The sequence below is a fragment of the Macaca fascicularis genome, chromosome 9 (assembly GCF_037993035.2).
Source record: "Macaca fascicularis isolate 582-1 chromosome 9, T2T-MFA8v1.1".
Classification (NCBI taxonomy): domain Eukaryota; kingdom Metazoa; phylum Chordata; class Mammalia; order Primates; family Cercopithecidae; genus Macaca; species Macaca fascicularis.
In genome coordinates this window covers 52,732,484-52,753,325 of record NC_088383.1, presented here as the reverse complement: position 1 = coordinate 52,753,325, position 20,842 = coordinate 52,732,484, and the positions used below count along the sequence as shown (strand labels likewise).

Below are 20,842 nucleotides of genomic sequence, written 5' to 3'. Positions count from 1 at the left end.
TGGGAGAATGAGGTGGAGGCAGGGGAAGTTTGAGCCTTGTGCAGGGGGGAGGAGCCTGGCCTCCTAAGATCCTGTGTGGTGGCCTGGTAGTCAATCTGTGAGGTGGCAGCCTTTTAGCAGAATTGATTAAAAAAGAAAATTGATTTTAAAAAAAAACCTAGGCTGAGCGTGGTGGCTCATGCCTGTAATCCCAGCACTTTGGGTGGCCAAGGCAGGCAGATCACTTGAAGTCAGAAGTTCAAGACCAGCCTGGTCAACGTGGTGAAACCCTGTCTCTACTAAAAATGCAAAAAGTAGTCAAGCATAGTGGTGCGCACCTGTAATTCCAGCTACTAGGGAGGCTGAGACAGGAGAATCACTTGAACCTAGGAGGTGGAGGTTGCAGTGAGCCAAGATCATGCCACTGCACTCCAGTCTGGGTGACAGAGCTAGACTCCTGTCTCAAAATATAGGTAATAAATCATTTTTCCTTTTAGAGGCCAGGTCTTGCTGTTTTGCCCATGCTGGAGTACATTCACAGGCATGATCATAGCATGCTATAGCCTCGAATTCCTGGGCTCAAGCAATACTCCTGCCTAAGCCTCCCAAGTACCTGGGGCTCCAGGAAGGTTACCCAGGCTGTAGTGCAATGGCGTGATCTCAGTTCACTGCAACCTCCACCTCCCAGGTTCAAGCAATTCTCCTGCCTCAGCCTCCTGAGTAGCTAGCGTTACAGGGGCGCGCCACTAGGCCTGGTTCATTTTTGTATTTAATAGAGAGGGGGTTTCATCATGTTGGTTAGGGTGGTCTCAAACCCCTGACCTCAACCCGCCTCAGCCTCCCAAAATGCTAGGATTACAGGCTTGAGCCACCGCACCCAGCCCCTGCTTTTTTTTTTTTTTGAAACACGGTCTTGTTCTGTCATCCAGGCTGGAGTGCAGCGGCACGAACACAGCTAACTGCAGCTTCAACCTCCTGGGCTCAAGCAATCTTCTCACCTCAGCCTCCTGAGTAGCTAGGACTACAGATGCATACCACCATCCCGTTAATTTTTTGTCTTTTCACAGAGACAGGGTTTCACCATGTTGCCCAGGTTAGTCTCTAACTCCTGGGCTCTAGCGATCTGCTGGCCTCAGCCTCCCAAAGTACTGCGATTACAGGCATAAGTCACTGCACCAGGCTGATTTTTAAATTTTTGGAGAGATGGGGTCTCACTATGTTACCCAGGTTGGTTTCAAACTCCTGGGCTCAACTGATCCTCCCACCTTAAGCCTCCCAAAGTGTTGTGATTACAGGCATAAGCCACCTTGCCCAGCCTGGCTGTTGTTCCTAAGTTGCTTTTATAAAAGGTGGAGAAGGTAAGCTGACATTTGGTTCTGGGGGAAAAAAAAAAAAAAGGTGGCCTGTAATCCCAGCTACTCAGGAGGCCGAGGCAGGAGAATCGCTTGAACCTGGGAGACAGAGGTTGCGGTGAGCCGAGACTGCACCATTGCACTCCAGTCTGGGCGACAGAGCAAGACTTCGTCTCAAAAAAAAAAAAAAAAAGGGCGAAGGAGATCCACTGAATTTCTATTTAAACGGGAAAAAAGGGGCCGGGCACAGTGGCTCACGCCTGTAATCTCAGCACTTCGGCAGGCTGAGGCGGGCGGACCACAAGGTCAGGAGTTCAAGACCAGCCTGGCCAATATGGTGAAACTCCGTCCACTAAAAATACAAAAATTAGCTGGGCATGGTGGCGCATGCCTGCAATCCCAGCTACTTGGGAGGCTGAGGCAGGAGAATTGGTTGAACCAGGACCCAGGAGGCGGAGGCTGCAGTGAGCCGAGATTGTGCCACTGCACTCCAGCCTGGGCTACAGAGTGAGACTCCATCTCAAAAAAAAAAGGGGGCAGAGGTGGGGGAGTGGGGGGGCAGGTGTGATGGCTCATGCCTGTAATCCCAGCACTTTGGGAGGCTGAGGTGAGCAGATAATGAGGTCTGCAGATCGAGACCATCCTGGCTAACACAGTGAAACCCCGTTTCTACTGAAAATACAAAAAACTAGCTCCACATGCTGGCTGGCACCTGTAGTCCCAGCTACTCGGGAGGCTGAGGCAGGAGAATGGTGTGAACCTGGGAGGCAGAGCTTGCAGTGAGCTGAGATCACGCCACTGCACTCCAGCCTGGGCGACAGAGCAAGACTCCATCTCAAAAAAAAAGGAAAAAAAGGTATGTCAAAAACAAAAATTATAAATGGGCTTATCTTACTATATATTACTGTTTATTATGAACTCCTCTAATAAAAATAAAAATACTCCAGTGAAAAGAAAAAGTCCCAAAACAGAGTTAAATAGTGTCCTATGCCGGGCGTGGTGGCTCATGCCTCTAGTCCCAGCACTTTGGGAGGCCGAAACAGGCAGATCACCTGAGGTCAGGAGTTCCAGACCAGCCTGGCCAACATGGTAAAACCCTGTATCTACTAATAATAGAAAAAAATTAGCCAGGCACGGCTACTCGGGAGGCTGAGGCAGGAGAATTGCTTGAACCAGGGAGGCAGAGGTTTCAGTGAGCCAAGATCACGCCATTGCACTCCAGTCTGGGGGAACAAGAAGGAAACTCTGTCTCAAAAAAAAAAAAAAGTGTCCTAATATATGGTCAAGTCCCAAAGGATGATCAACTTTTTTTTTTTTTTTTTGAGACAGAGTCTCGCTTTGTTATACACACTGGAGTGCAGTGGCACAAACATGGCTCACTGCAACCTCTACCTCCCAGACTCAAGTGATCCTCCCGCCTCAGCCTCCCAAAGTGCTAGGATTACAGGCATGAGCCACTGCACCTACCCAGCCAATGATCAACTTATTAAATATGGTTGACATATTTAATATTTAATTATAAATGATTATAAATTATAAATCCTTTATAAATTATAACAGAATAAGTTGGAAGGCTCCCTAGGAAACATACTCCAGGAAAAGGACACATTTGGTACAAAGACAAAGGTGGTGTTATGACTAGTACATCCAGCAAGAAGCTAAGTCGAGCTGGAGCATAGTGATCAAGAGGCTGAGAAGGAAGTGAAGTCAGAGATGTAATGGACCACATAACCCACTGGTGGAATTTTGGCTTTTACTCAGTAAAAAACGTAAATGTTGGGCAGAGGATTGCTGTTTAGCAACCTGACTCATCCTACACAGGCACTCTAAATGCTAAGCCAGAGGCCAAGATCTGAGCAGCAACAAGACTGCTCTGCAACGGTTGCTGTAATCCAGGCAAAAGATGTCATGGAGAGGATTGCAAAAGGTCAGACTCTGTGGATATATTCTGGATGTATGCCCCAGAAGTTTTTCTGACAAATAAGATGTGTAAGACAAGAAAAAAACAGGTCAAAAATAATTCCAAGGGGTCTGCTATCAAACAAGAAGGTGAAGGAATGCCCCAGAGGTTGTGGGTTTGGGAAAATCCAAGAGGCCAGTTTTAATCATGTTGAGCTTGGGTCTATAAAATACTCAAGCAGAGATGTGGAGTGGACAGTTAATATATGCATCCAAAGTGTAAGAAGAAATCTGAGCTGGAGAGATTACCAGGAGGGATCAGGCCCCAGAGAGTACTGCTGACAAGACACTGCCAAGGGAGAGGCCTCGGCCAGACAAAGTACAAGTGATAACAAAAGGAGGCAGCCAAATGCCAAGGTAAATAGGGGCAGGTCCCCAGTGCAACCTCCAAGCCAAAGACAGTTTAAAGCCTGAAAGCCAAGATACAAGTTAAATCCTCAGACCAGACTGAGAACTTGTCTTCCTCTTTGGCATGCTTTCCTCTAATCCCCGCTTTTCATCTATTTTATATACAGCTACCCTTTCCTAATTGGGTTTTTTTTTTTGGTTTTTTTTTGAGACGGAGTCTCGCTGTCACCCAGGCTGGAGTGCAGCGGCGCGATCTCGGCTCACTGCAAGCTCCACCTCCCGGGTTCACACCATTCTCCTGTCTCAGCCTCCCGAGTAGCTGGGACTACAGGCGCCCGCCACCACGCCCGGATAATTTTTTGTATTTTTAGTAGAGACGGGGTTTCACCATGTTAGCCAGGTCAGGAGATCTCGTGATCCGCCCACCTCGGCCTCCCAAAGTCCTGGGACTACAGGCGCGAGCCACCGCGCCCGACCTCTCCTAACTGGTTTTCTACACTGGCATGCCCACCATTGAGTGGTGTCTTCACTTTAACGTTTTTTGCATACTCACAAACCAATGAGCCCACACTCTCCATTCTGAGTCCCATAAAGAAAGACCCCCGACTCAGTCAGTAGAGGGGGAGACAGCTAGACTTGAGAGAGAGACGATTTGACTTCAGAGAGACAGCTTGACTTCAGAGCGATGGCTTGACTTCATGCAAAGGGCAACCTGACTTCAGGGAAGGCAACCTACCCTTCCCATTCCCTTTCCAGTTCCCCTCTCTACTGAGAGCCATTTTCTTTGCTCAATAAAATTATTTGCCTTCACTGTCCTTCAATTTGCCTGTGTGACCTCATTCTTCTTGGACACCAGACGAGAGCTCAGGATCCACCGAGTGCGGGTACGTAGAAAGACTGTCACACTGGTCCTTTGTCCTCACCAGAGGAGGGCAGCCACCCCATGCAACGAGGCAAGGGGCCAACTGAGCTGCTAACACACAGCTGTCTGCAGACAGCAAAACTAAGAGAGCACTGTAATACTTCCTCTAGGGTTCTGGGGTTGTGGGCACCCTCACCTTGGCACCGCCATCCATGTGTGCGAGCAAGTGCGGGATCTGGCTAGCCATTCTGGACACAGAGCTTGTTCCTGCCAGTGCCCAGAGCAGCCAGCCAGATCCTGCACTCACTCACGTGCTCCATCCTGCAAGGGATTGAGCGCAGTGGGCCGACTAAATGGGACAGCCCTGTCACGAGTCCAACAAAGGGGCCAAGAAAAATCCTGCATCGTAATGACCAAGGACTACACATAAACATTCAGTGGCAGGAAGAAAAGGAGGAACCAGCAAACGATGAGAGAAGGAAAGTTAAAAGTCTGGCAACATGGTGTAACCCTGTCTCTACAAAAAAATACAAAAATTAGTGTGGTGGTGCATGCCTGTAGTCCCAACTACTTGAGACGCTGAGGTGGGAGGATCACTTGAACACCTACATCTGAGCCCGGGATGTCGGGGCTGCAATGAGCTATGATCATGCCACTGTACTCTAGCCTGTGTGACAGTGAGACGCTGTTCAAAAAAGAAAGGAAAAAGTTAAGGCAAAGTACAGTGGCTGTCACCTATAATCCCAACACTTTGGGAGGTCAAGTTAGGAAAAGTGCTTGAGCCCAGGACTTCCACACCAGCCTGGGCAACATGGCAAATCCCATCTCTACAATAAATAGAAAAATTGCCCCAGCGTGCTTGCTTACGCCTGTAATCCCAACACTTTGGAAGGCCGAGGTGGGTGGATCACCTGAGATCGAGAGTTCAAGACCAGCCTGACCAACATGGAGAAACCACATCTCTGCTAAAAATACAAAAAAATTAGCCAGGTGTGGTGGCGCGTGCCTGTAATCCCAGCTACTCGGGAGGCTAAGGCAGGAGAATCGCTTGAACCCGGGAGGTGGAAATTGCAGTGAGCCAAGATCACACCATTGCACTCCAGCCTAGGCAACAAGAGCGAAACTCTGTCTCTAAATAAATAAATAGAAAAATTAGCTGGGCGTGGTGGCATGCACCTGTAGTCCCAGCTACTCAGGAGGCTAAGGTGGGAGTATCACCGAAGCCCAGGGAGCTCAAGGCTAAAGTGAGCCATGATGGCACCACTGCACACCAGCCTGGGCAACAGAGTAAAACACTGTTCCCCAACCAAAACAAAAATAAAAGGGGAAGTTAAAAGGGTGTGGTGTCCTGTAAGCCAAGTGAAGAAAATCAACCAGAAGGGAAAAACACAGGCATACCTAAAAGACCATGTGCATTCAGTTCCAGACCACTGCAATAAAGCAAATGTCACTTGAGTCACATGAGTATGTTGGTTTCCCATGCATGTGAACGGTATGTTTTCACTATACTATAGTCTATTAAGTGTGCAATAGCATTATGTCTAGGAAACCAATGTACATGTCCTAATTTTATTTTTTTCTTTTGGAAGACAGAGTCTCGCTCTGTTGCCCAGGTTGGAGTGCAGTGGTGTGATCTCAGCTCACTGCAACCTCTGCCTCCTAGGTTCAAGCTCAGTCTCCCGAGTACCTGGGATTACAGGAGTACACCACCATGCCCACCTAATTTTTCTATTTTTTGGTAGAGACAGGGTTTCACCATTTTGGCCAGGCTGGTCTCAAACCCTTGGCCTCAAGTGATCTGCCCACTTTGGCCTCCCAAAGTGCATGAGCCACTGCATACAGACATATTCTAATTTTAAAATACTCCATGGCCTAAAAATGCAGGCCAGGTACACTGGTTCATGCCTGTAATCCTAGCACTTTGGAAGGCTGAAGTGGGAGGATCATTTGAACCAAGGAGTCAAAGATCAGCCTGGGCAACATAAGAGACCCCGTCTCTATTTTTAAAAATAAATAAATAAATGTTGGCCAGGCGCAGTGGCTCACGCCTATAATCCCAGCACTTTAGGAGGCCGAGGCTGGTGGATCACCTGAGGTCAGGAGTTCGAGACTAGCCTGGCCGACATGGTGAAAGCCCGTCTCTACAAAAATACAAAAATTAGCCGGGTGTGGTGCACGCCTGTAGTCCCAGGTGCTCGGAAGGCTGAGGCAGGAAAATTGCTTGAACCCAGGAGACAGAGGTCACAGTGAGCCAAGGTCACACCACTGCACTCTAGCCTGGGTGAAAGAGCCAAACTATGTCTCAAAATATAAAGTAAAATAAAATAAATGCTAACAATCATCTGAGCCTACAGTGAATCATAATCTTTTTGCTGGTAGATGGTCTTGCCTCAATGTTGATGACTGCTGACTCATCAGAGTGGTGGTTTGCTGAAGGCTGGGATAGCTGTGCAATTTCTTAAAATAAAATGACAAGTATGCCACACTGATTGACTCTTTTTTTTTTTTTTTTTTTTTTTTTTTGAGACAGAGTTTCACTCTTGTTGCCCAGGCTGGAGTGCAATGGCACAATCTCGGCTCACTGCAACCTCTGCCTCCCAGGTTCAAGCGATTATCCTGCCTCAGCCTCCCGAGTAGTTGGGATTACAGGCATGTGCCACCACGCCCGGCTAATTTTGTATTTTTAGTAGAGACGGGGTTTCTCCATACTGGTCAGGCTGGTCTCAAACTCCCGACCTCAGGTGATCCACCTGCCTCAGCCTCCAAAAGTGCTGGGGTTACAGACATGAGCCACTGCACTCGGCCGACTCGTCCTTTCATGAAAGATTCCTCTATAGCACAAAATGCTGTTTAATTTTACCCATAGAACATCTTTCAAAATTGGATTCAATCCTCTCAAACCCTGCTGCTGCCTTATTAAGTTTATTTAAGTCTAAATTCTTTGTTGTCATTTTAACAATGTTCACAGCATCTTCACCAGGAATAGATCCAATCACAAGAAACAATTTTCTTCTCTCATGCATAAGAAGCAACTCCTCATCTGTTCAAGTTCTACCATAAGATTGCAGCAATTCAGTCACATCTTCGGGCTCCACTTCTAATTCTACTTCTCTTGCTATTTCCACATCTGCAGTGACTTCCTCCAGTGAAGACTTGAATCCCTCAAAGTCATCCATAAGGGTTGGATTCAAGTTCTTCCAAATTCCTATTAATGTTGTTATTTGGACCTACTCCCATGAATCATGAATGGTCTTAGTGGCATCTTGAGCAGTGAATCCATTCCAGAAGGTATTCAATTTACTTTGCCCAGATCCATCAGAGGAATCACTATCCATGGCGGCTATAGCCTTACAAATTTCCTTTTTTTTTTTTCTGAGATACAGTCTCACTATGTTGCCCACGCTGGTGTACAGCGGCACAATCTCGGCTCACTGCAACCTCTGCCTCCCAGGTTCAAGTGATTCTCCTGCCCCAGCCTCCCAAGTAGCTGGGATTACAGGTATGCACCACCATGCCCAGCTAATTTTTGTATTTTTAGTAGAAACAGGGTTTCACAACGTTTGCCAAGCTGGTCTCGAACTCCTGACCTGAGGTGATCCACCCGCCTTGGCCTCCCAAAGTGCTGGGATTACAGACATGAGCCACCACGCCTGGCCACAAATTTATTTCTTAAATAATAAAAGTTGAAGGTCAGGCGCAGTGGCTCACGCCTGCAATAACAGCACTTTGGGAGGCCAAGGTGGGTGGATCACGAGGTCAGGAGTTTGAGACCAGCCTGGTCAACATGGTGAAACCCTGTCTCTATTAAAAATACAAAAATTAGCTGGGAGTGGTGGCGTGTGCCTGTAGTCCCAGCTACTCAGGAGGCAGAGGCAGAAGAATCACTTGAACCTGGGAGGCGGAGGTTGCAGTGAGCTGAGATCATGCCACTGCACTCCAGCCTGGGCAACACTCCATCTCAAAAAAAGAAAAATAAAAAATAAAACTTGAAAGTCAAAATTACTCCTTGGCCAGGCGCAGTGGCTCACGCTTATAATCCTAGAACTTTGGGAGGCTGAGGTGGGCAGACCACTTGAGGACAGGAGTTCAAGACCAGCCTGGCCAACATGGTGAAACCATCTCTACTGAAAAAAATACAAAATAATTAGCCGGCAGGCACCTGTAATCTCAGCTACTCAGGAGGCTGAGACAGGAGAATTGCTGAACCTAGGAGGCAGAGGTTGCAGTGAGCCGAGATCATGCCATTGCAATTCAGCCTGGACAACAAGAGCGAAACTCTGTCTCAAAAAAAAAAAAAAAAAAAATTACTCTTTGATCCATGGGCTGTAGAATGTATGCGTGCTAGTAAGCATGAAAACAACATTAATTTCATACCTCATAGCTCTTGTGTGACTAGTTGTTGATGAGCAGTAACATTTTGAAGAAATATTTTTTTCAAAACATTAGGACTCAATAATTTGTTTAAAATAATCAGTTGGCCGGGCGCGGTGGCTCAAGCCTGTAATCCCAGCACTTTGGGAGGCCGAGACGGGCGGATCACGAGGTCAGGAGATCGAGACCATCCTGGCTAACACCGTGAAACCCCGTCTCTACTAAAAATACAAAAAACTAGCCGGGCGAGGTGGCGGGCGCCTGTAGTCCCAGCTACTCCGGAGGCTGAGGCAGGAGAATGGCGTAAACCCGGGAGGCGGAGCTTGCAGTGAGCTGAGATCCGGCCACTGCACTCCAGCCCGGGCTACAGAGCAAGACTCCGTCTCAAAATAATAATAATAATAATAATAATAATAATAATAATAATAATCAGTAAACCAGCTGGGCATGGTGGCTCATGCCTGTAATCCCAGCACTATGGGAGGCCGAAGTGGGTGGATCACGAGGTCAGGAGTTGGAGACCAGCCTGACAAACATGGTGAAACCCCATCTCTACTAATAATACAAAAATTAGCTGGGGGTGGTGGTGTACACCTGTAATCCCAGCTACTCAGGAGGCTGAGGCAGGAGAATCACTTGAACCAGGAAGGCAGAGGTTGCAGTGAGCTGAGATCACGCCACTGTACTCCAGCCTGGGCGACAAAGCAAGACTCCATCTCAAAAAAAAAAAAAAAAAGAAAAGAAAAAAAAATTCAGCAAACTATGCTATAAACAATATGCCAGCCAGGCACAATGGCTCATGCCTGTAATCCTAGTACTTTGGGAGGCCAGGACGGGTAGATCACCTGAGATCAGGAGTTCAAGACCAGCCTGGCCAACATGATGAAACCCAGTCTCTACTAAAAATACAAAAAATTAGCCGTGCGTAGTAGCACGCACCTGTAATCCCAGCTACCCACGAGGCTGAGACAGAAGAATCACTTGAACCAGGAGGTAGAGGTTTCAGTGAGCTGAGATCGTGCCACTGCACTCCAGCCTGGGTGACACGGTGAGACTCTGTCTCAAAACAAAAAAGAAAAGAAAAAAAAAAAAAAGTTTTCCTTTGCATTTACATTTGGGCTGTTTGGCACAAGAGGCCTAATTTGGGCCTGTCTTGGCATTTGATATATGCCTTCCTCATCAAGCTTAATTATTTCTAGCTTCTGAATTAAAGTGGGAGATGTATAACTCTTCCTCTCACTTGAACACTGAGAGGCCACTGTAGGGTAGTTAACTACCCTAATTTCAATATTGTTGTGTCTCAAGGAATAGGGAGGCAAGAGGAAAGGGAGAAAGAAAGGGGAACAGCCAGTCAGTGAAGCAGTCAGAATACAGGCAACATTTGTTAATTTTAACTGACTTATATACAGTTTAGGGTATCTCAAAACAATTACAATAATAACAGAAATCACGGATCACAGATCACCATAATAGATAATAATAAAAACGTCTGAAATAGTGCCAGAATTACCAAAATGTGACCCAGACACACAACATGAGCACATGCTAAAAAAGAAAAATAGTTGTGAGACTGTGGCTCATGCCTACAGTCCCAGGGCTCTGGGGGACCAAGGTGGGAAGATCACTTGATGCCAACTGTACACAACTGTAGTCCCAGCTACTCAGGAGGCTGAGGCACGAGAATCGCTTGAACCCAGGAGGCCAAGGTTGCAGTGAGCTGAGATCAAGCCACTGCACTCCAGCCTGGTGACAGAGTGAGACTCTGTCTCAAAAATAAATAAATAAATAAATAAATAAATAAATAGTGTCTACAGATTTGCTCAATGACGGGTTTCCACAAACTTTCAATTGTTAAAAAAACAAAAAAAAAAGAAAAGAAAAAAGAAAAAAAGCGCAATATCTGCAAAGTACATTAAAGCAAGGGACAATAAAACGAGGTGTGCCTGTAATCAATGATACCAAATGTGGCTAGAAAGCCATGTAAGACGGGCTGGGCATAGTAGCTCAACCCTATAATCCCAGCACTTTGGGAGGCAGAGGTTGCAGTGAGCTGGGATCGCACCACTGCACTCCAGCCTGGGCAACAGAGCAAGACTCCATCTCAAAAACAAACAAACAAACAAACAGAAAGAGTAATTCACTAGATAATTAATTTTTTAAAAAGAAAGTCATGTTAAGAGGAAGACTGAAGATTTCACCACTAGAGGTCACTGCTGGGATAGCCTTAAGGACTGGGATAGCCTTAAGGCTTTGAGTTCCCTACAGACCAACCTTGGAGATAAAAGAGACAAAAAGCAAAGTAAACTGTGAACAAGTTTTGGTCTGAATGGGGTTATGTGAATTAGTGTGTGTGAGACATAGCTTTGCCCTGGAACAAACACACCTGCCACCCACCTGGGGATGACAAATGACAAGGTAGAAAGAAACAACTTGGACTTGTATCAAGTTCTAAAGGATAATTTCCCTAATATAAAGAAATTAAATCTATAATTTTAAAACTATTCATAAAGAAAAGCCAGACCCTAGAAAAATTCACTGCTGTAATTTTACAAGCAATAAGGAATAAACAGCACCAAACTTACACAAGCACTTATGGAGAATAAAGAGAAAATACTAAACATATTTTCTGAAACAGGCATAAAATTAATATAAACACCTAACAAAGGCCAGGGGCAGTGGCTCATACCTGTAATCCCAACGTTTTGGGAGGCCAAGGCAGGAGGATCACTTGGGCCCAGGAGTTCAAGACCAGCCTGGGCAACATACCAAAACACCATCTCTAAAAAATATATAAAAAATTAGCCAGGCATTATGGTACATGCCTGTAGTCCCACCTACTCAGGAGGCTGAGATCAGAGGATTGCTTGAGCCCAGGAGTTCAAGGGAGAGGTGAGTTATGATCATCACACCACTGCACTCCAGCCTGGTAACAGAGCAAGTTACAAACAGAGCAAAAACAAAACAGAGCAAGTTTTGTTTTTTGTCTCAAAAAAACAAAAGGCTGGGCTGGGCACGTTGGCTCGCACCTGTAATCCCAACACTTTGGGAGGCCGAGGCAGGCAGATCACCTGAGGTCAGGAGTTTGAGACCAGCCTGACAAACATGGTGAAACCCTGTTTCTACTATAAAATACAAAAAGTAGACGGGCGTGATGGCTAACCCCTGCAATCCCAGTTACTCAGGAGGCTGAGGCAGGAGAATCGCTTGAACCGGGGAGGTGGAGGTTGCAGTGAGCAGAGATCGCACGACTGCACTCCAGCCTAGGCGACAACGGTGAAACTCCGTCTCAAAAAATAAATAAATAAATATTAGAAGAGGCCAGGTTTGACAGCTCACGCCTGTTATCCCAGCATTTTGGGAGGCCAAGATGGGCAGATCACTGGAGGACAGGAGTTTAAGACCAGCCAGGCCAACACGGTGAAACTGTGTCTCTCTAAAAATACAAAAATTAGCCAGTCCTGGTGGTGCATGCCTGTAATCTCAGCTACTTGGGAGGCAGAGGCACAAGAATCGCTTGAACCCAGGAGGCGAAGGTTGCAGCAAGCTGAGATAGCGCCACTACACTTCAGACTAGGCAATAGAGTGAGACTCTGTCTCAAAAAAAAAAAAAAAGACTTTTAAGAAAGGAAAATAACAGCCAGGCGTGGTGGCTCATACCTGTAATCTCGACACTTTGGGAGGCTGAGGTGGATGGCATCTGAGGTCAGGAGTTCAAGACTAGCCTGGTCCAGATGGCGAAACCCCGTGTCTACTAAAAATATAAAAAATTAGCTGGGCATGGTGGCAGACGCCTGTAATCTCAGCTACTCAGGAGGCTGAGGTATGAGAATCACTTGAACCAAGGAGGCAGAGGTTGCCATGAGCTGAGATCATGCCACTGCACTCCAGCCTGGGTGACAGAGCAAGACTTGGTCTCAAAAAAAAAAAAAGAAAGAAAACAACAGACTCTTTCAGAAACAAAGACACAAAAATATCTAACAATTTGTCATGGAATATATTTTAAAAGGATAAAACAACAATATAACTTTGTTCCTGGAAAATAGGCTGGTTTAACATTTGAAAATCAAAACATTAACAAAATTAACTCGATCCATAGGTTAATATCAATCAATCCACTGAAAAAGAAGAAAACAATATAATCATCTCAATAATAATTAAATTCATTCTTCTGGTCTATTAGCTAAAAACAAATAATAATAATTAAACGGCCGGACGCAGTGGCTCACGCTTGTAATCCCAGCACTTTGGGAGGCCGAGGCAGGCAGATCATGAGGTCAGGAGATCGAGACCATCCTGGCTAACACGGTGAAACCCCATCTCTACTAAAAATATAAAAATTAGCCAGGCGTGGTGGCGGGCGCCTGTAGTCCCAGCTACTCGGGAGGCTGAGGCAGGAGAATGTTGTGAACACAGGAGGCAGAGCTTGCAGTGAGCCGAGATTGAGCCACTGCACTCCAGCATGGACGACAGAGCGAGACTCTGTCTCAGAAAAAAAAAAAATAATAATAATAATAATTAAACTCACAGCCTGAGCAACATGGCAAAACCCTGTCTGTAGAAAAAATAAAAAAATTAGTCAGGCATTGTGCTGTGCACCTGTAGTTCCAGCTACCTGGGAGACTAAAGTCAGAGGATTGCAGTGAGCTGTGATCGCACCACTGCACTCCAGACTGGGTGACAGAGTGAGACCCGACTTAAAAATTTTTCTTAAAAAGTTCAAATTCAGTACCCACTGGATGATAAGTCTCAGCAAACCAAGGGCCAGGTGCAGTGGCTCACTCCTGTAATCCCAGCATTTTGGGAGGCCAAGGTGGGTGGATCACCTGAGGTCAGGAGTTCGAGACCAGCCTGGCCAACATGGCGAAACCCCGTCTCTACTAAAAGTGCAAAAATTAGCTGGGTGTAGTAGCATATGCCTATAGTCCCAGCTACTCGGGAGGCTGAGGCAGGAGGGTCACTTGAACCTGGGAGGCAGAGGATGAAGGGAGCCAAGACCATGCCACTGCACTCTAGCCTGGGTGACAAAGTGGGACTATGCCTAAAAAAAAAAAAAAAAGAAGAAAGAAAAGAGAGAAAGAGAGACAGAGAGAGAGAGAGGAAGAGAGAGAGACTAGATACCTTGGAAACAGCAATAATGAGAGGCAGGAAGAGGAAGAAGACTTCACTAACAAGACAGAAAAGAAATAATTACAGAGGAAGGAATAGATCAGAAACCAACTGAGAAGACATTCTAGGGAGATTAAACATGAGCATCAACTGGACAGAATGCTCAATTAAGGCAAGCACTAAAGTATCCATGACATTTGGATACCCCTACCAGGCAGAACCAGCAAGCCATGTTGTTCAAAATGAGAAAGGGAAACGTGGAGATACTTGCCAGAAAATACAGCTTTAACCTTGCTGTTGTACAATCTATACATACATTTAAGGAGTTTATCTGAAGGTGATATAATCCATTCTTTCATGCAGCTATCTCAGCTTCTATGCCTGGATCAAGCAGGACCATCAGAAAGAGGTCTACGGGACCAAGGTGCCTCCATCCCTAGAAATGCACTGACTGGAGTACTCCACCCGCACGAAGTACTCAATTACAGGCAGCAGACTGCACTGATTTCTGGTACTCATTGAAAGAATGAAGACTGTCTACTAAGCCATCTACAGGAAAACTGGAAAAAGAATGTTTTTTAGACTTCAATGCCAATAACTCCTTTTTTTTTTTTTTTTTAAGGGGCTTTCCAGTGTGAAAGGAAAATAAATCTTGGGGCACCAAAATCACTAAGCTAAAGAGAAAAGTCAAGCTGGGAACTGCTAAGGGCAAGCCTGCCTCTCATTCTATTTAAAGTCACCCCTCTGCTCACTGAGATAAATGCAAAACTGATTGCCTCCTTTGAAGAGGCTAATCAGAAACTCAAAAGAATGCAACTATTTGTCTCTTACCTACCTAAGATCCCGCAAGCCACCTGCCCTCCAAGTTGTCCCACCTTTGCTTCCAGTTGTCCTTCCTTTCCGGACTGAACCAATGTTCATCTTACATATATTGATTGATGTCTCAAGTCTCCCTAAAATGTATGAAACCAAAGTGTGCTCTACCCACATTGGTGCATGTCTGATCAGGACCTCCTAAGGCTGTCACAGGCGCATGTCCTCAACTTTGGCAAAATAAAGTTTCTAAATTAACTGAGGCCCATCTCAGATATTTTGGGTTCACACTGGCAAAAAGTGGAAAGCCTGCTAGACAAATTCTAAGAGCCGTAACTCTTTTGAGTCTAGTTCTGTTGCCAAGGTTGGAGTGCAGTGGCGGGTTCTCGGCTCACTGCAAGCTCCGCCTCCCGGGTTCACCCCATTCACCTGCCTCAGCCTCCCGAGTAGTTGGGACTACAGGCGCCCACCACCATGCCTGGCTAATTTTTTGTATTTTTAGTAGAGATGGGGTTTCACCGTGTTAGCGAGGATGGTCTCCAGCTCCTGACCTCGTGATCCGCCCGCCTCGGCCTCCCAAAGTGCTGGGATTACCGCGCCCAGCAAAGAGCTGTAAATCTTAATGTCTCATGAAGAATTCTTTTTTGTTTGTTTGTTTTTTAAATTAAGGCGGAGTCTCCCTCTATTGCCCACGTTGGAGTTCAGTGGCATGATCTCGGCTCACTGCAACCTCCAACTCGCATGTTCAAGCTGTCTCATGAGAAATTCTTTTCTTTTTTCCCAAGACGGAGTCTTGCTCTGTCGCCCAGGCTGGAGTGCAGTGACACGATCTCAGCTCACTGCAACCTCCACCTCCCGGGTTTAGGCGATTCTCCTGCCTCAGCATCTGGAGTAGCTAGGATTACAGGCATGCACCACCATGCCCAGCTATTGTTTGTATTTTCAGTAGAGACAGGATTTCACTATGTCGGCCAGGCTGGTCTCGAACTCCTGACCTTGTGATCCGGCAGCCTCCCCCCACCCCCCGCCTCGGCCTCCCAAAGTGATGGGATTACAGGCATGAGCCACCACGCTAGGCTTTTTTTTTTTTTTTTTTTTTTTGAGATGGAGTCTCACTCTGTCACCCAGGCTGGAGTGCAGTGGCTCTATCTCAGCTCGCTACAACCTCCGCCTTCCGAGCTCAAGGGATTCTCCTGCCTCAGCCTCTGGAATACCTAATGAATGGGATGACCTGGACATTCACCCCTCTGGAGTTCAATGGTTTTCATCTTTCATGTCAGGCAGAAATTGGTAATCCAGGAAGCTGTTTCCTCCTCTACTTTCTGAGTAAGCATGGTGGAAGCACCCACATCTCTCAAGGCCACTGTGGTAACGGGCATAGCACGGGGAGCTCAGGATCTGGAAAGAGTAGATAATTCAGAAAAATTCAAAGGCCGTTGGGGTGTTTAAGACAGAATTTTCTTGGCCAGGAGTGGTGGCTCACGCCTGTAATCCCAATACTTTGGGAGGTGGAGGTGCGCGGATCACCTGAGGTCAGGAGTTCGAGACCAACCTGGCCAACGTGGGGAAAACCTGTCTCTACTAAAAATACAAAAATTAGCCAGGCGTGGTGTCATGCGCCTGTAATCTCAGCTACTCGGGAGGCTGAGGCAGGAGAATCGCTTGAACCCGGGAGGCAGAGAATACAGTGAGCCGAGATCGTGCCACTGCACTCTAGCCTGGGCGACACTGCTACACTCCATCTCAAAAGAAAAAAAAAATAATTTTCTTAGAAGTAGGTAGCATTTCTTTCCCTCCCAACCAGGTTCTCTCAACCCTGAAGATGGAGAGACATTTCCTGGGCAAGCCTGACCCTAGCCTTAGGTCCAGCTCACCTCTCTGACAGCTGGAGCACAACTCCCGTTGAGTCAGGTGGGATGGCTTGTGGAGCAGAAGCATTACATATTGCATCTCTCCGTGCAAATCTGGGTCGTGTTCTTTCTCAGCCTCGTCCTCTGCTGCTGTGGGCCATTCAGGTGGGCCATGCTTCCTCTACCTCACAAGTGCTGCTCTGTTTTCAGAAATTAGGAACTGGCCCTAGGGGCCAAAATCATTTTATTTGGGGCTTACATCAGGGCCCTAAGTCTTGGGACTCCCTGTGCCCCAGAATCTCGGGTTGGTCCTTCAAAAATCCATTAAGACGACTGAGGACACATTGGCTGGACGGTTCAAACGAGGCCTGGGGCCCTCCATTATTATGCGGGCCCACAAACCCTGACTACAAGTGCCCCAGGAAAAAACGGAGCTGGCATTATACTTGGCAACGATGTCTGGCGCTCAGTGCTGTAACGACGCAACGCTGGACTTCCGCCGAATGGGCTTTTAGTGGGCAGGCAGAGCGGTGAGCCCCGAGGTCCAGCTCCCGGGCTGTGCTAGAGCGGGCGGTGCCCGCCTCCCTTCTGGAGCGCGAAGCGTCCCCGTAGTCCCCACTAGGGTGCGCAGTAGCGTCGGCACAAGAGCGGCAAATGCCGCCATGACATGCTGCCAGCCTGGCGCGCTGTCTCCTACGCACCAAAGGGCCAAGGCCGCGGCCCCACCCTCCCGCGGGCTCTGCGTGCTCTTTGACCCCAAAGGTGACCCGACCGCGGCCCAGCCCTGCCACTACGGGAAATGGGCAGCGCATGCGCGGCAGTGCCCGTGGCTGTCACAGGCGTGCCTCGCACCACAGACCTAGGGGGGCCGTTTCCCGTCAGGCTCCGCTACGAACCCTCGCCTCGCCCCGCCCCGCCCAGCGTCCTCTAGCTGGGCGGGGGCGCGTCAGGCGTTGACCCGGTCGCAGACAAAAGACCGCAAAGGACGCCTGCACGGCAGGCATGGAAAAGCGAAAGAGCCCGTGGCGCATGGATTCCTCCGGAAAGCAAAGCGGCTTTGTGATGCAGCTGTAATCACAATGCCAATGGGATGGTGTTCGCTTCTCAAAATTTGAGACTTCCTTGCAATACACAGAATTTGGGGGTGAATAAAAGTGCAAACTAAAAGAAAACGACTATCACACACAGCCTCGTATCCCTTAAAGGACTTTTTTTGAGACAAGGTCTGGCTCTGTTGCCCAGGCTGGAGTGCAGGGACGCAGTCACGGCTCACTGCACAGCAGTGATGGAAGCAATGTGTATGTGAAGACTTGGCATGATTCACTCCCTGCATAATCAAGTGCTAATGTTCCCATTGGAATAGGTGTAGAGAGAATGCATTCTTGACATGGTTCTACGAATTAGGGAAATTTTATTTTAATTCTGCTTTATCTTTTCTCAGCTTTTCAGACTAGTCTCTACCAATTTAACTGCATCAAGTACATCAAAATCAATTTTAATTAAAAATCCAAAGTTTATTCCAGAGCTATCGATTTTCCAGCATGTTTTACAGCACAAGCATTAATGTTACACTAAATGAATTTTTGCCTTACTTGGTTTAAAAACTATTCTTTCAACAACATTGAATATTAAAATAGCACAAATCAGCAGATCATTCACAAGTTTCAAAGCACATAGATGGCATTTGTAGGAGACTGACAAGTGATGGAGTTAAATTTTGTAAGCTAGTGAAAGGAGACCAGTATAGTCATAATAAACACTGTCCTCGGCTTACTGTTCAAAAGTACTTTGAAAATCTGTGAGTCGAGGGCCAGGCGCAGTGGCTCACGCCTGTAATCCTACCACTTTGGGAGGCTGAGGCAGGAGGACTGCCTGAGCTCAGGAGTTTGAGACCAGCCTGGGCAACATGGTGAAACCCTATCTCTACTAAAACACAAAAAATGAGCCAGGCATGATGTCGTGCACCTGTATTCCCAGCTACTCAGGAGGCTGAGCAGAAGAACTGCCTCAACCCAGGAGGTGGAGGTTGCAATGAGCTGAGATCGTGCCACTGCACTCTACTTCAGCCTGGGCGACAGAGCAAGACTCCGTCCCTAAAAAAAAAAAAAAAAGAAGAAGAGATAAAAGAAAATCTGAGTCCTAGGCCGGGCGCGGTGGCTCAAGCCTGTAATCCCAGCACTTTGGGAGGCCGAGACGGGCGGATCACGAGGTCAGGAGATCGAGACCATCCTGGCTAACGCGGTGAAACCCCATCTCTACTAAAAAAATACAAAAATCTAGCCGGGTGAGGTGGCAGGCGCCTGTAGTCCCAGCTACTCGGGAGGCTGAGGCAGGAGAATGGCGTGAACCCGGGAGGCGGAGCTTGCAGTGAGCCGAGATCTGGCCACTGAACTCCAGCCTGTCCAGCCTGGGTGACAGAACAAGACTCCGTCTCAAAAAAAAAAAAAAAAAAAAAAAGAAAATCTGAGTCCTAACAATTTTTTAAAATATTAAAAGAATTGCATTATTTCAAACCTTGTGCATAACATACAACTTTCAAATATTTATTCATGTTGTTTTAAATCTGTATAAATTCCCATAAAACATGAGAGCATTATACTCATCAGGCAACCCTTGCTTTGTACAGTTCTAATATACACGAATTTCAGTCACCATGATTTAATAACACCAGTCCCCCAACAACACAACTCAAATTTCAAGTACACAGTATATTAACTGTGAGTCTTCGCATAAAGTGCAGGCTTGGCTGCTAGCTCTTCAGTCTACACATCATTATATTAATAACAAATGCATGTAAAAAACAAAACAAAAAAAAAAAAAACAAATGCATGTCATGATCAGTAACCAGTCACATCACTTCTGTCTGTTGGTGACTGCTCACTGTAAGTTTGTTATTCAGCTCACTCAGAAACAGTAACATCTGTAGTTGTGTGGGCTTCATCTTCTAGTGATATACAATGTTGTGGTTACTGAGAACTGCAGAACTCTCCCCACATAACTCCATCTGAAACTCTGCACTGAGAGACAAATTGGCATGGTTTCTAGTAGCATAGCCTGTGTTCCCAGGATGACCCCAGTCCCCACCATTAAACTGCCTGCCTGAGAAATCTCAGTGCTGCCAGGGTAACTTACTGTTCTTGCCAACATCGGACCATAGGCCCCTGACTGCCCTCTCTTAGAGCATTTAGTAAAAAGGACTTACAATTATGAATCTTTCCTCTGTCCCTTTGAGATGTTTATGTGATACACCTTGTGTATGTGTATGCATGTGTGTATCTCCTACAGCTCAGAAGTGTCTTTCTCAAGGAACACTGCTTCCTCGAGGAGCCACTGCTTTGAAATGTAGTGATTGGGAAAGATAAGGCCTCTGTCTCCCAGTCTCTGTGGGAGGACAGAATCCTAACTTTGATCATTGCCAGCAGGCAGACACCGCTGGCCTCATCACATTTACACTGGTCCCTTGTAATTTTTCATATCCACAACTCTACTGAGCCCCCACTCGTACCCCTCCATACTCCCTCATTCCCCCTTTAAAATCACCAATCGACTACATTCAGTGGAGAGTATTTGGAAAAAAAAAAAAAGGGAAGAAAATGGAAAAAAGATATAAAATATCCAACCATCAAAAAAAGAAAAAAAGCCCAATCATCACTGTACAAATCAGAATGGAGCTCAGCTCTTTCCCCTACTGTCAGTGGTTACTGAATAAAATGTTTTCACCACTTTAACGTCTGCTGTGTTTATCTTTGATATTACCCAAAGATACGAGATAGATTCCCCACCCAAAACCTGGTTTTTCAAAACTGGTGACAGCCCCACACGCACAGAGAGAATATGTAAAGGCTTATGACTCACATAAGGCTTTCTGGGGGAGAACAGGGATGAATCCCAAACAGGTTCAAAAATAGCTTGAGTCTGGGTGCAACGGCTCACGCCTGTAACCCCAGCATTTTGGGAGGCCAAGCCAAGAGAGGATCACTTGAGCCCAGGAGTTTTGAGACCAGCTTGGGCAACATAGTGGCACTCGTCATCTCTACAAAAAAAATTTAAAAATTAGCCAGGCATGGTGGCACACCCCCGTGGTTCCAGCTACTGGGGAGGCTGAGCTGGAAGGATTGCCTGAGCCCAGAGGTCTAGGCTGCAGTGAGCTGTGATCATGGCCCTGCACTCCAGCCTGGGCGACACAATAAGACCCTGTCTCC

At 46.8% G+C, this 20,842-nt stretch overlaps 1 protein-coding gene and 1 non-coding gene across 20 annotated transcripts in view; both read right to left on the bottom strand.

Moving 5' to 3' along the window:
* ZNF487 (zinc finger protein 487) overlaps window positions 1-20,842 on the bottom strand; it is a 70,706-nt gene that overhangs the window by 7,234 nt on the left and 42,630 nt on the right. For 6 of the 19 annotated variants that reach the window (XM_065520631.2, XM_065520637.2, XM_065520628.2 and 3 more), the window contains exons 1-3: window positions 16,665-17,230; window positions 12,529-12,622; window positions 11,558-11,650 (exon numbers count right to left, since the gene is read on the bottom strand). The exons of 2 other annotated variants lie outside the window; for them this stretch is intronic. In XM_065520631.2, coding sequence (XP_065376703.1) covers window positions 11,558-11,635 — 78 coding nt within the window. In that variant the 5' untranslated portion in view covers window positions 11,636-11,650; window positions 12,529-12,622; window positions 16,665-17,230. Of the gene's footprint in view, window positions 1-11,557; window positions 11,651-12,528; window positions 12,623-16,664; window positions 17,231-18,133; window positions 19,658-20,842 lie in introns of those variants that run through there. 11 more of the 19 variants (XM_065520641.2, XM_065520644.2, XM_074001501.1 and 8 more) reach the window with 7 other exon arrangements.
* Window positions 15,070-15,131, bottom strand: LOC123566984 (U7 small nuclear RNA). The gene has a single exon (XR_006689697.1). It is a non-coding gene; the product is annotated as a U7 small nuclear RNA (small nuclear RNA).